Source organism: Arachis hypogaea, chromosome 18 (genome assembly GCF_003086295.3).
Source record: "Arachis hypogaea cultivar Tifrunner chromosome 18, arahy.Tifrunner.gnm2.J5K5, whole genome shotgun sequence".
Lineage (NCBI taxonomy): Eukaryota > Viridiplantae > Streptophyta > Magnoliopsida > Fabales > Fabaceae > Arachis > Arachis hypogaea.
In genome coordinates this window covers 8,362,283-8,376,283 of record NC_092053.1, presented here as the reverse complement: position 1 = coordinate 8,376,283, position 14,001 = coordinate 8,362,283, and the positions used below count along the sequence as shown (strand labels likewise).

The 14,001-nt window shown below is 25.4% G+C and overlaps 1 protein-coding gene and 1 pseudogene across 1 annotated transcript; one reads left to right on the top strand and one right to left on the bottom strand.

The window, feature by feature from the left end:
- The first annotated feature begins 6,447 nt into the window (after positions 1–6,447).
- On the top strand, positions 6,448–7,370 carry LOC112771998 (antimicrobial ginkbilobin-2-like protein; annotated as a pseudogene).
- Positions 7,371–8,188: 818 nt separating this feature from the next.
- Positions 8,189–12,342, bottom strand: LOC112769071 (uncharacterized). The gene is made up of 3 exons (XM_025813469.3): positions 11,464–12,342; positions 9,063–9,614; positions 8,189–8,555 (listed from the first exon to the last, which is right to left on the bottom strand). The coding sequence occupies exons 1-3, from the start codon at positions 12,295–12,297 to the stop codon at positions 8,445–8,447; spliced, it is 1,497 nt and encodes a 498-aa protein (XP_025669254.1). The 5' UTR covers positions 12,298–12,342; the 3' UTR covers positions 8,189–8,444.
- Between the last annotated feature and the right edge of the window lie 1,659 nt (positions 12,343–14,001).

Here is a 14,001-nt window from a genome sequence, read left to right as displayed (position 1 = left end):
AAGATTTCTCTTTCTTGAGATGATCTTTCGATTTTTCTTCATCCTTCACGTGTTCATCCTTTATGTGTTCATTCTTCAGATGATCTTTGGTGCGTGCAAAAATTGAATTGAACCTCAACATGAGTCGATCTTTCCAATTCATCGGCGCAATAGGCGAACTTGTTGGTAATGGTGGCTTTTATACAACTGATATGAAAACAAAAAAGACAAAAAAAAAAAACTAAGTCAGCACTTTCGATTAGAGTTTCCATGGTTCCGGTGTCGGTGAGGGGAACCCGAACCCAAAGTCCCTTTCTATTAGAATATCATAATTAAGGAACAAAATCAGAAAAATATCAAAGATGATTAGAAAAAAATCAATGTAATTTATTTTATTAGAATATTATTCCATAACGAGCGTAGTCTTAGCGTACTCTTGGTCTATATATTGGTAAAAACATTGTAATCACTAATGAAAAATAAGATAACAAAAATAATTTTTCGTTCATTTCCTAAACTCTCTGTACTATGGTAACACTTTCTATTCTAATTAACATCGTTAGTGACAGAATGATTAATTTAATCGTTCGGGGATTAATTTGGAGATTGAGTGATCTTTTAAGGATCAATTTGACTATTTACTCGTTATATATTTTGATTATCAAATTAATAATATATAATATATTTTAATTTTACTTGTAATGAAAAAATAATATATAATATATTTTAATTATTAAATCAGTAATTGGTAATAATATATGCCAACGAGTTATAACTCAAATAGTATAAACGGAGAAAGAAGAGAATATAAAAAAGAAAAAAGAGAGAAAGGGAGACATTCCTAATTTTGGAGAGAAAAATTTTAAAAAATTTTAATTTAATTACAATAAAAAATATCATGTAATATATTTTAGTTGAAATTAATAATATACAATCGTAATAAGAGTATGTTTAAATTCGTTAGATATGTTAAGAGTGTGATTAGTATAGGATATATAGGGTTTTTTAATGTGGTGATTGTAAATAGGGTAATATAGTTTTTTTTAAGTAAAGATAGGAAATTTGAATTCATAATCTCTAATATGAAAAAATTATGTCATTTAAGCTATAGTTCGTTGGTGTAATATAGGTTTTTTTTACTTAAATAAATAAATAAATAATTGATTAATAAGTGTAAGATAATAAAATAAGGGAGTTGCTCAAATAAAAACACTTAAAATATCTTTTTCTAAAGATATTTTTTAATTAAAATTTAATACATATAATGATTAAACCGTATTATTTTTGTCAAACTTAGATTAAACAAATTAATTTGGCTAAAAAATTAGTAAATTACACCTTGAACCCGTCTAAATTAATATTTTTTATAAAAATTAACTATAAAATCCTTATTATAAAAAATAACTAAAATAATAATAAAAATAATAATAATAATAATAATAATAATAATATTATTATTATTATTATTATTATTTAATTTTGAGAACCCTAAATCCTAACCCTTGTCTTCTCTCCGTGCCGTCACAGCTTCATAGGATTAGGATTTAAGGTTTTTAAAAGTAAAAAAAATATATATATAATAGAAGTATTTTAGTCATTTTCTATAATAGGGTTATTGTAGTCATTTTTTATAAAAAAAATATTAATTTAAACCAGTTTAATGTTTGATTTACCGATTTTTTGGCCAAATCAATTTATTTGATCTAATTTTAATAAAAAAAATACGATTTAATTTAGTATATGTATTGAATTTTAATTATTAAAAAAATCCTTAAAAAAACGTTTTAAATGTCTTTATATGAATGGCTACCATAAAATAATGTTAGAGAATCAATTTTGTCAACTAACATCAGGTCATTTTTTTTTAATTATTTTATTTATGTTAAATTTTAAATTTTAAATTATAAATTTTTTATTCTGAATCTTAAATATTAAATTAAAAAAAAAGTAGAATTTAAAAAAGGAGGCCACTTAAATAAAGACGCCTAAAATGTCTTTTTTTAAAGATGTTTCCATGTTGTGTTTTAATTTGTTTCTGTATAATTTATTCGGTGTTCCTCATCACATATTATTAAATTCGTCAAAAGATTTTCTTTCCAGAAACAATAAAAAATATTTAATTTGGACTAAAACAAAAAAGATAATAAATTAACTATTAGATTTTTTTTAAAAAATTATTTACATAAAAAAATATATCACATTCATCAAAATATATATATATATATATATATATATATAAAACAAGCTCTTAAAATTTTTATAAATAAAAAAATAATTAATTTATATTCGTATATATATAAAATAATTACTATATTATTATTATATTATATATTAAGATTCACTAATTTAATTTTTTTATTTTTAATATAATAATTAGAAATAAATAAAATTTTTATAACTAAATGTAGTGTAACAAAATATATATAATATTAATTAGTTCTTAAAAAATTCTAAAAAAATAGTTTCTTTCATTTTAGTAAAATAACTATTTATTAAAGTAGATAAATTAATTATTTTCTTCTCATATACAGTTTTTTTTAAGATATAAAAGTTATTAATTAGGACATTGGTTAAGATAATTAAAGTCACTATTTTATTAAATTTTTAATTTAAAGAAAAATCCAAGTTAATTTTGGTATAAAAATTTTGAATTTGAAAACATTGATAAAAATTATGTTGAATTTTGATTTATTTGATTCTCATTTAAATTAATCACTACATAAGTTAAAGTTCTGTTTTGAAGTTATATTCGAACTTTAATCTGATTTTTAAAGTTTCAATTTACTTAGTTTAATTTTTTAACTTAGGTATCCGTGACTCATATTAGGGTTTTAAGTGTTTAGTTGAAAAAAAAATAAGGTAAAAAAAATTTTAACTGTCACATCAAATAGTCGCTAGAATGTATAATGTAATAGTCGTTAGTCCATCTCAGCATGTCGTTAACGCTTTTGTGAGACAGTGACAAAAATAAGATTAGGAACCAATGTGAGTCATAACTATTAAGTTGGGAGACTAAATTGAGTAAATCAAAATTTTTGAAATTAGATTGAAACATAGTTGTTAGAACCGAACCAGTGATCGAACCGGTCAAGCTACTGGTTCACTGGTTTATTGGTTCAACTGATAAATTACTAGTTGAACCGATAAAATCGGTCTCACATAAATATAAAATATAAAATAGTTAAAAACTTAAAATTAAAAGTTGAAATACATATCTTCACTAACATTTTATGAAGAATCAAGTCTCAACTTCTAAAAATAACTAATATAAAAAAATCATAAAATTTTAATACTACAATAGTATCTTATTTTGACACAATAAAAAAATAATTAATTCACAAAGCCTATCATCTAACTATAATATCAGTAGATTTTAACACTAACATCAAAACAAATAACCTTAATCACAATACTAGTAATAAAATAGATCAAGTAAATTAATAAATTTTTAGTGAAATTTATATTTATATTAATAATGGTATATAATTAAAATATAATTAATTTTAAAAATAGAAAAAATAAAAATTAAATTAAATTAGATATTTATGTATACTATATAATTAGTATTTGTCAAAAATAATACTTAGAAGTGTAATGGCTAAGTGGCAAGTAGAGGTTGCTTTTGCTCCAAGGTTCTTGGTTCGAGACCTTATAGAGACATTTTAAAAATTTTTTCAAGCAGACCAGTTCGGTTAGACTGGTTTGCACTGGTTCACACCAATTTTATTCCTTAAACGGTCCAAAGAGTAAATCGAACCGAACCCTTCGATTCTAGTCCGGTTCACTAATTTTTCGGTCGAACCAGCCGATCCAGTTCGATTTTTACAACTATGGATTCAAATACGAACATAATTTCAGAGACCATAAGTATTATCTCTTTGTTGACAATTAAGTTGTTTTAATGGTAATTAAGATCTAATAATGGTTTATAATAAAAGAAGCATTCTTTTGCAACAATGAACAGTATTTATCCGTATCTGATCTGTAATTTGAGGATATGATCTGATCTGTAAGATGATCAGATTGGATCGAATCGGATCCACACTCTAATCAGATAGAAGTAAATATGTTTACAAAAGTAAACAAAAAAATTATTGACTTTTTTTATAAAAATAAAATTTTTTAATATTTTTTATTTTATGGATATATTTGATATCTGATCCAAACATAAAAAGTGCGAATATCGAATTTGATCTAATGAGTTCAGTGCGGATTGGATCGAAATTTCAGTCATATCCCATCTGTAAACACCCCTAGCAATAATAACTACAAAATTATAATGATTATATTTTTAACTAAGAGGAAGTGCCAAAAAAAAAAGTACTAAATACAAGGACATTTAATCAAATATTAAATGAAAATTTTACATTAAAACAGTTGGACTATAATAATAATAATAATAATAATAATAATAATAATAATAATAATAATAATAATAATATGATAATTATTTTATATATCACATAAATATAAACGGTTTTTTCTATGATCTTAAGAAAGATTTTGTAAGTCCCTAACTTTGTTATCGATTATTATTATTATTATTATTATTATTATTATTATTATTATTATTATTATTATTATTATTATTATTATTATGTACATTAAAAATAACAGGCCAAATTATTCCCATAACATAATAGAAGTATGGAAGTTTATCATTCTTCTCTAATGGAGGAAACAAAATTTTTTTCAATAGTTTATTTAACGTTTAGTAGAATAAAAATAAATTTTATTAGAATAAATTTTAGTACGAGTTTAATATTTTTATTCATCATAAAATATTTATAGAATTACTCGTAGATAAATTTTGGAAAAAAAAACATGATTTTTAATTTTATTTTTAAATAAACTTTATTTTTAATTTTAAAATAAATTTTATTTTTATTTTTTAATAATATTAATTTTTACCGTATATAATTATTCAATTATTTTTTAATCATATATAAATAAATTACTCTTAATAAGACTTTTTTGTGTTATTCAATTATCTTTTTTAAAAATAATAAAAAAAATTATGAACGAAAAAAATTAACTATCCTAATAATTTTTTGTATTTTTATTCATATTTTAATTATAAACATAAATATAATTTAATTATATTATTTATGAAATGTGACTATAGATGTAGATAAAAATTAGTTATATTACTTATATATAGTTTTATTGTATTGTATTGCTTATAAAGTTAGATTATAATTATGACAATAAAATTATTCTTGTATTTTTATATGTGTGACTAATTGGTGGTGTTAAAACATTACTCTTAATTATAAATAAGGTTTATAATTTAAAAAAATCAAAGACTCAATTAAAAAGATACGAAAAAATGATGTTAAAATATTCTAACTCTTTAAAATAAAAATATTCGAAATTCAATTAAAAATTATTTAAAATTTAAACTCAATAAAAATTTATATTCAATGTGTTTTGTATTAAATATATTTAATAACCTATTATATCATATTGGTTGAAATTAGTTTTTATAATGTTAATTTTTTAATAACACTTTATTAGAAAAAATCATCTTTTCAGAATTTTTTAAAAATTAATTAATATTATATATATTTTGTTACATTACATCTTGTTATAAAAATTATTTATTTCTAATGCTTATATTAAAAATAAAAACAAAATTTAAATTAGTAAATTTTAATCTATAATATAATAATAATATAGTAATTGTTTTATATATTATACGAATAAAAATTAATTATTTTTTTATTTATAAAAAATTTAAGAGCTTGTTATATATATATATATATATATATATATATATATATATATTTTTTTTTTTTGATGAATGTGATATATTTTTTTATGTAAATAATCTTTTAAAAAAAATCTAATAGTTAATCTATTACTTTTTTTGTTTTAATCTAAATTAAATGTTTTTTATTATTTTTGAAAAGAAAATATTTTGAGGAACTTAATAATATGTGACGAGGAACACTGAATAAATTATACAGAAACCAATTAAAACACAACATAAAAACATCTTTAAAAAAAGATGTTTTAAGCGTCTTTATCTGAGTCGTCTCCTTTAAAAAATAGTTAACTAATATAACTAAAAATATCATCACAAGCGCTTGGCACATTATCAAAGAATTAACTTAATTTCTACCAAACAGAACATGTTGCCCTCTATCTAGCATTCCTATCATATTAAGCCACTAGATTTTTGAAAACTTCTACATCCAAACTGGTAAACTATGTCAATTTCTTATGCATTGATAAAGTAATCATCAAGCAACGAATACCATATATATATATATATATATATATATATATATATATATATATATATGACATTGTCAAATTGTGTATACAATAATTAACTATCAGAAGTCGTCAATGGAAAATGTCAACCTTTAATTTTAAAACATGCACAACATAGAATTACTGACGATTATTTCCCTATAAATTGAGCGTGTCATCAAATAATATTACTTCAAAACTTAAACACAAACTGACAAACATGTCTTCGTCCTCATCATCAATAATCTTCACTCCCAAAACCCTTATTCTCCTAATCAATACTCTTCTTCTTCTTCTTCTTGTCCAAACATGTCATGGAGCCGCCAATGACAACCCTCCTCTGTTCCATTTCTGTTCCAACACTGGAAACTACACACCCTACACCCCCTACGAATCAAACCTGAAAATTCTCATCAACTCACTCATCTACAAAACCCCTTCAACGGGTTTTGGCCAATTCCAGAACCAACAAGCCTACGGCCTCGCCCTCTGCCGCGGCGACGCCTCCGTTGGAGACTGCAAAACTTGTGTCACCGATGCAGCCAAAGAACTCCGCAGTCTCTGTCCGTACAACAAAGGTGCCATGATATGGTGCGATAACTGCGAGGTCAAGTACTCGGACACAGATTTCTTTGGACAAGTTGATAACACTAATAGGTTCTATTTGTTGAACGTGCAAAACGTGAGTGATGCTGCAACATTCAACTATGTGGTTAAGGAGTTGTTGAGTTTGCTTGCTTCTAAGGCTTCTGAGGATCCTAAACTGTATGCTAGCGGAGACTTGAAGGTTGGAGAGTGTGAGAGAGTTTATGGGTTGGCTCAGTGCACCAGAGACCTTTCTAGCGTTGACTGCAACAACTGTCTTCATGACGCAATTCGCCAGCTTCCCAGTTGCTGTCATGGCAAACAAGGTGGTAGAGTTGTTGGTGGAAGCTGCAACATCAGATATGAGATCTACCCATTTCTCAATAAAGCTTAGAATTGTTACATTCTAAGGATCAAATAATGAAGAGTCATAAATGTCAGAAATTATTTTTAATAAAGAGATGAACATGATATTTTAGTTGAATATTGATATTTAAAGTGTAGAAATTGTATGTTGCGAAAATGTTGATTTTTTATGTGTGAAATTAGCTGATATATGTACTTTTATCTTCTCTACGTTGTTTTATTGTTAAGTACTGAAATTCTTTTATTATTCCAACGTGGATGGTGTAACACCTTTTGTGATCAGAGAAATAATATGTTTATGTCATTCTTTAGTTATATGCATATCTTATAAAAAATGTTAAATATTTATTAGAATTTATTATTAATTAATTATTAATATTAAAAAATATGAGATAAAATATATTATTGAATTATTAAATTAAAAAATTAAATTAATGACTAAATAATAATAAAAAATAATAAATTTTAATAATCTCTTAGTATTTTTCTATTTTATATATATCTTTTTTTTTGTATAAAAAATAAATTTTTTATACTCTCTCATCTCATATTGATTACTTTTAATATTACAAATAAAAAATATAGAAAAATAATACAAATAATATTTTTTAATATATATATCCTTCATTCAATAGTACTTACGTATTAGTTGATCACATTATATAACTTACTTTATATAATGAAAATCAAAAGAATTTGATAGATTATTTTAAGAATTTAGAGAATTTAAGACTTTTTAATTAATTAAAATAATTTAAAATACTTATCATTTTGACTAATCTTATGTTATTATTATACACCAAAAAAAAATCTTACGTTATTATTATATGAAATTAGTGTAAAGAACATTTTTCTTTTAATTAATAAATATCTCCATCACCATTTCATAATCACTAAGTTTTAATAAATATATGAAATGGAAGAACAACAAATTTCCAACACAATGTATTCACCTAATCACCTTTTACGATTTATTACGTTACAAAAACAATATGTTCTTCATTGATCACTTGATCTCTCTCTGTTTTGCTCATGGTTTCAATGATGATTGAATTTCTTTGGACAGAGGAAGCGGTGTGGGTAAAAATTTGGGTTGATTAATGGACTAACTGATTTTTTTTCAGCTTGAATTGCAGCTCTGTCGGCATCTACACATGAAATCTCAAATTTTTGAGTAATATTAAGGTTTCTTTGAAGCCTTTAGCTTGGCCAAATGTAACATCAAATCCATACTAATCAACAAATATGATCTATCATCAGTGCATGTAAATCAATTCATCATCTTTACATTCTCTAATTCCAATTTCAATTATGTTGCTAGCGCTAGAGTTCAATACATCACAACACTGCCTTCTTGGACTCAGCAACTGCAACACAAAAACATTAGTTACTAGTGCACTAGTACTACATTCATTTTAAAACAAATGTCACTTTTAATACACTAATAATAAAGATGCCAAAATTAAATTAAAGATTAAATTATTCTGTATAATTTTATTAAATTTATAATTAGGTTCTTATATTTTTTTTTAATTGAGTTCTTACATAATTTTTAATTTTATAATTAGATTATTTTTATGTTAAAAATATTAAAATCAATAAAATATTTTTCTTAAAAAATATGTGATCAAATATCTACCCACAATTTTAATTATAAATATCTTTAATTTATGGAGAAATATTCAGTTAATTCTAATATTTTTTATATTAGAAAGAATCTAATTACAAAGTTAAAAATAATATAAGGACTCAATTGAAAAGAAAAAAATATAAAGACTTAATTAAAAATTTCGTAAAATTATAAAGACCAACAGAGTAATTAAACCTAAATTAAACGACATTTATTTGAACAAAGTAACAATTTATTATATTACCTGTTTGATATCTAGCTCTAACTTGTTTGAGAAAACTTTGATAATTTCCAATCTCCTTGGTGATGCCTCATCGTAAGAGCAATTCTGGAAATACTTGTTGTAATTGCTTACGATGCTACCATTCAATTTACTATTATTAGCATAGGACAAATCTTGAAGATAGAAAATGGTAGGCCTCTTACACGGATGAGGGTGAAATCCTCTAGTGTTGAAAGTGTAGAGTGGTGAGAGAACATCTCCACCTGACCAATGTTTGAATGTTCCTTGAACTCTAAGAACATCTGTTAGTAACATAGGATGCTGGTATACCTGAACAGCATAGCCCCATGAGACAGAAATTGTCCATGAAAAGCGCTTGTGATAGCACACAGTTTGTTGTAGGATCCTCTGGGAATCAAAATTGACAGCTTGGAATAAATGCTCAAGAGATTTTGCACGCGTGGTGTTGATGTTGGGAAAGATTGGATCAATGTAATCAGGATGGTGGAGAGACACCAAGGGAGTTAAGGGGTGTGAAGCCAATAGCCCAAATGCATTTCTTCGCAAATCAACCTGAACATGATTAAGGAAAAATTACTGCCACCCAAAAATAATAACCCAAATAAAATTCAAATTCTTCAATCTAGAGAAATAACATAAACGTATTTTAGTTTTTGAAATGTTACACTAAATTATATTTATACTCGTGCAATGAGGGAAAATTTTCTACTATAAATATTTTTACATAATTTTTTAGATAATTAAAATTATAATAAAAGAGGTTTTGGTTTTATAATTAATTCAAAAATAGTTTATATAATTCTTAAAACAAAAAAGTATATCATAAACAATTTTATAGTATAATACAATGATATAGTATAGTAATGAAAACTAATTCCTACTATATATATATATATATATATATATATATATATATATATATATATATATTAAAGTATTTAATTAAGTAGAATTTTTTGATAAAGTATAGAAAAGAGAATCAATTTTTTTCTATTTGATTTTTATAAATTAGATTTAAACAAAAAAAAAAAAACATCTACATACAAAAGTAATATATTGGCACTCAAACAAAGTTTGACTCATATAAATTCTACTTCAAAAAATATTTTTTATTGTCAAATAAAATTCAATCATTTATATAAATTAAAAAAATAAAATTTGAAAAATGAAAATAAATTCAAATATTTTTGTAATAATTCTTCTTAATAAATATCAATTGAGACACAATTTATAATTTATTCCTAAAATTAGCAAAAGATATAATATATAAGTTATTTTATCTATAACATAAAATATATAAAAATAGAATAATATTTTAATAAATAGAATTAATGACAAAGGAATAATAGGATAATTTTCTTAAAGAATAATTTAATAATAATATTAAATTCAAAAATTAGAAAATAATGCTAATGGAGGTTATTGATCAAATTTATTATTAACATTAATTAGAAAGTAATATTAATGGAGATTCTTAAATGAATAGGGATAATAAAAAAATAAAAAATTTTAAAAAATTACAACATAAAAAAAAAGCTTACGTGATAAGAGAGTAACAAATGAGATGTTAATTTTTAATTGTGGTAAGTGAAAACTCTTAAATAAATAGAGAAAATAAAAAAAATAAAAAATCTAGAAAAATCACAACATAAAAAAAATTTATGTGGCAATGGAGTAATAGATGAGATGTTAATTTTTAGCTGTGAAAAAATTTGTATATCAATAAAACATATAGATAGACATTAGGTGTTGAAAAATTTATGGATAATAATCTATGTTCTGGATTAGACCCAAATTTGCTGGACACCGACTTGGCCCAAGAAGATTTAATAACCCGGTACAAAAAAAAAATCCAAATATTATAATGAAATAAATCCAGGATGCGATAGAAAAAAACAGTTGCAACAAGAGCAATTGAACCTTGGATTCATATAATAAACACCCAATTATGAGGGAATAAATCTAAAATGTTATGTAATGAGCATAACGAGCAAGTCATGAAGTCCATTAATTAATAAAGTTGTTACCTTACTAACGAAACTGATCACCTTATATAAACTGAGAAATAAGCCCGAAAATAGATAATAAAAGCTATACTAATTACATCTGAAATATTCTTTAGTTTAAATATCGGAATGTCTTTGCTCTCTAGCTCGACCTAATTCATAATTGGACGAGAAGCAAGTTCCTCAACTTCGTAGGGTCAAATATTCAGAAAATCATCCGAACAATCTTATAACTTTAGAGGGAATATAATTATTTATTAAAATGAGAGTCATGATTCATTCTATAACTATATCTAATATAAATACTAAGAAAACACATAAGAAATAAGTCATACAAATACCCGATAAAATTTGTTAAATTATTTAAGGACTTTCAACCATGAGAAGAAAAATACCTGATGAAAACCGGGTTCAAGTGTTAAAGCAAGACCAAGTTCAGTGACACAAGAGTAGACTCTGCCATCACTCCCATACACATGCGGATACCTTTGAATGCATTCATCAAACACCTTGGCCAACACCTTCGCCAGAGAACCACTTATAGCAAAACCAGCTCCACCATAAGCCATGTCGAAACCAAAGAACCACTTCTGTTTATAACTCTCCGAATTCGACCCTATGTAGTACCAAAGCCTATCATCATACTTGGACAGCGTCTTCACCAGATTCTCCGGCAAGAAAACCGTGTCGTCGTCACCAAACACATACCACCTCACACCCGAATGATTCAATGCCACTGTCTCCTTGAGCACACGCGCCACGCGGATCGCCGATCGAAGACCGCCCCGGTAACTGTACTTAAACCGGGAAGTGTCTTCAGAGACACACAGAGGAGGAAGAGAAGAAGAGTCATTATCATTCTCCATTGGCGTTTTGTCCACGAATACACACCCCTTCATTGTTTTATTGTTCCACCAGAGCTTTGTGTATTGTTTTCTCTTATGCCATGAATCTCCACTGGAAGCGATTCCAAACACAACATGCTCAATAGTGGTTGAAGAATAATGTTCTTGTAATGATGATAGTTTTGAAGAGTAGTTGTTATTCAAGTGTTGTAGTATTTGCTTTGGTGTGGCTAGAAGCTGAGTTGATACAAGGATGTAATAAGTGACACAAAATGAAGTTGAGAGTAATAGAATCAAGTTTCTCAGAGATTGGCTTTTATTCTTGTTGGTGCTTTTTTGAATCATCATCAGATGCTGCTGCATTTTTATGTTATTGTTCTGCATATAACATTCAACAGTAGTGTATGTATGTATACAGGGAAAGAAATTAAAGTTAGGTGTAACTGCAACTTGATTAAAAGAACATTATTTCTTATTGTAGTGAGAAATTAACAAATGAACAGTAGTAACAGAAAACTCGGCGTAAGAAATCCATTTTCGGAAGACTTTTAATTGTATGACCGTTTCGTTCTTTGGAGTAATAGTAACTTCTTTCTTCTTTAATTTGGTCCACGAGGTTGGCTTGTTCCCACAGAAATAAGAACCACGTGCCCCTTGTTCTAACAAATTATTATTCACTGCAACATGATCCATGAAAATTTATTACTAAATACAATACTATTTTCAGATTATTTTTTTATATGCCACTGTTTTATTAAGGGTGACATTTTTTTCTTTTGCGTTACCAAAGAGTTGTTAAACAAAAAAGCATTTCTGACTTGAAAGTCGCTAAACCATTTAGTAACTTGAGTACAAAAATACTAAAGTAAAAGGTACAAAAATAAGAGGAATGCTAACTTCAGCGACTTTTGTGATTTGTAACTATTAAATAATCATCAATAATAATTTTAATGTGTGAGATTTCATCCAATAACTCACTTTTTTTTGTTGGTTACATGTTGACCAAAATTTAACAAAGTTGTTGGCCTCTAAACTTTAAAAATATATTTGGAAAACGATGATGGTGTTCGTGTTAGAAGTGAGTTGACCAACTGAAAAGGTAAAGATTGGAGATTCCGATTTCGTCGCATATAGAATTAGGTAGACAACTTGCAAACACTCCAATACTAAAGTCAGTAATATATTATGTAGTAAGAAGTGCTTTATCATGTCTTTACCTGTTGGCTGCTTTTGTCTTTTAATTTTGTTTTATGAAGCTGTAATTTTTTCGATATTTAGTGATTTTTGCCACATATTATTGTTGAGATTCGATAGTTACAAATTTTGATAGTATAGTTGTTATGGTAATTTTGTCATTATCTCGCGACGATGATGATTATAACTTAATTGTTTTATCTGTTACGTTTTCTTTTGTCCAGAACAGATAGAGTGATATAAAAAACGGATAAAACAAAGTTTTATAATCATGTCATAATTTAATTTAAACCTTGTAAATTTCTACTAAATAATTAAATAAGATCTTAATAAACGACGGAATTAAACGTTTGCTTAGGAGTATGTGTTTACTTTCTTACTTAAAGGGGGGAAAAGCATGCTTTGCTCCGCTTAGAAAGATGAAAGAAGAAAGGACAGGTGTCTATGTAATGCAAGATTTGTGAAGAACTCAGTTAGAGGCAGGTGTGATATGATTCTGTGCACTGAAATATAAGGATGATTTTTGGGCATCGTATGCATGAAAAGTAAGCATATTCCTTCATTCCCGGATCCTCTATGCGGATCTATCATGTGACGACTAATGTCGGCGTTTGATTCTTTTTGCGTACACTAATCGAATCTTAACGCCACGTTTGGATCCATCTCCATGAATGGAATGAACATGATTTTAGTTATATACTTAATACTTATATGGGAATATAATTTAAATTATATTATTTATTATTTAATCAATTTTAGTAGTTTTATCAAGTGAAATGATTTAAAAGTAATACTGTCATTCTATTTTCTTTTTATAAAAATGAATTTTGATCCTAAATACGATAAATTGAGTAAAATAAAATATGTGTTTCGCTCCATCCAATACAATAAAAC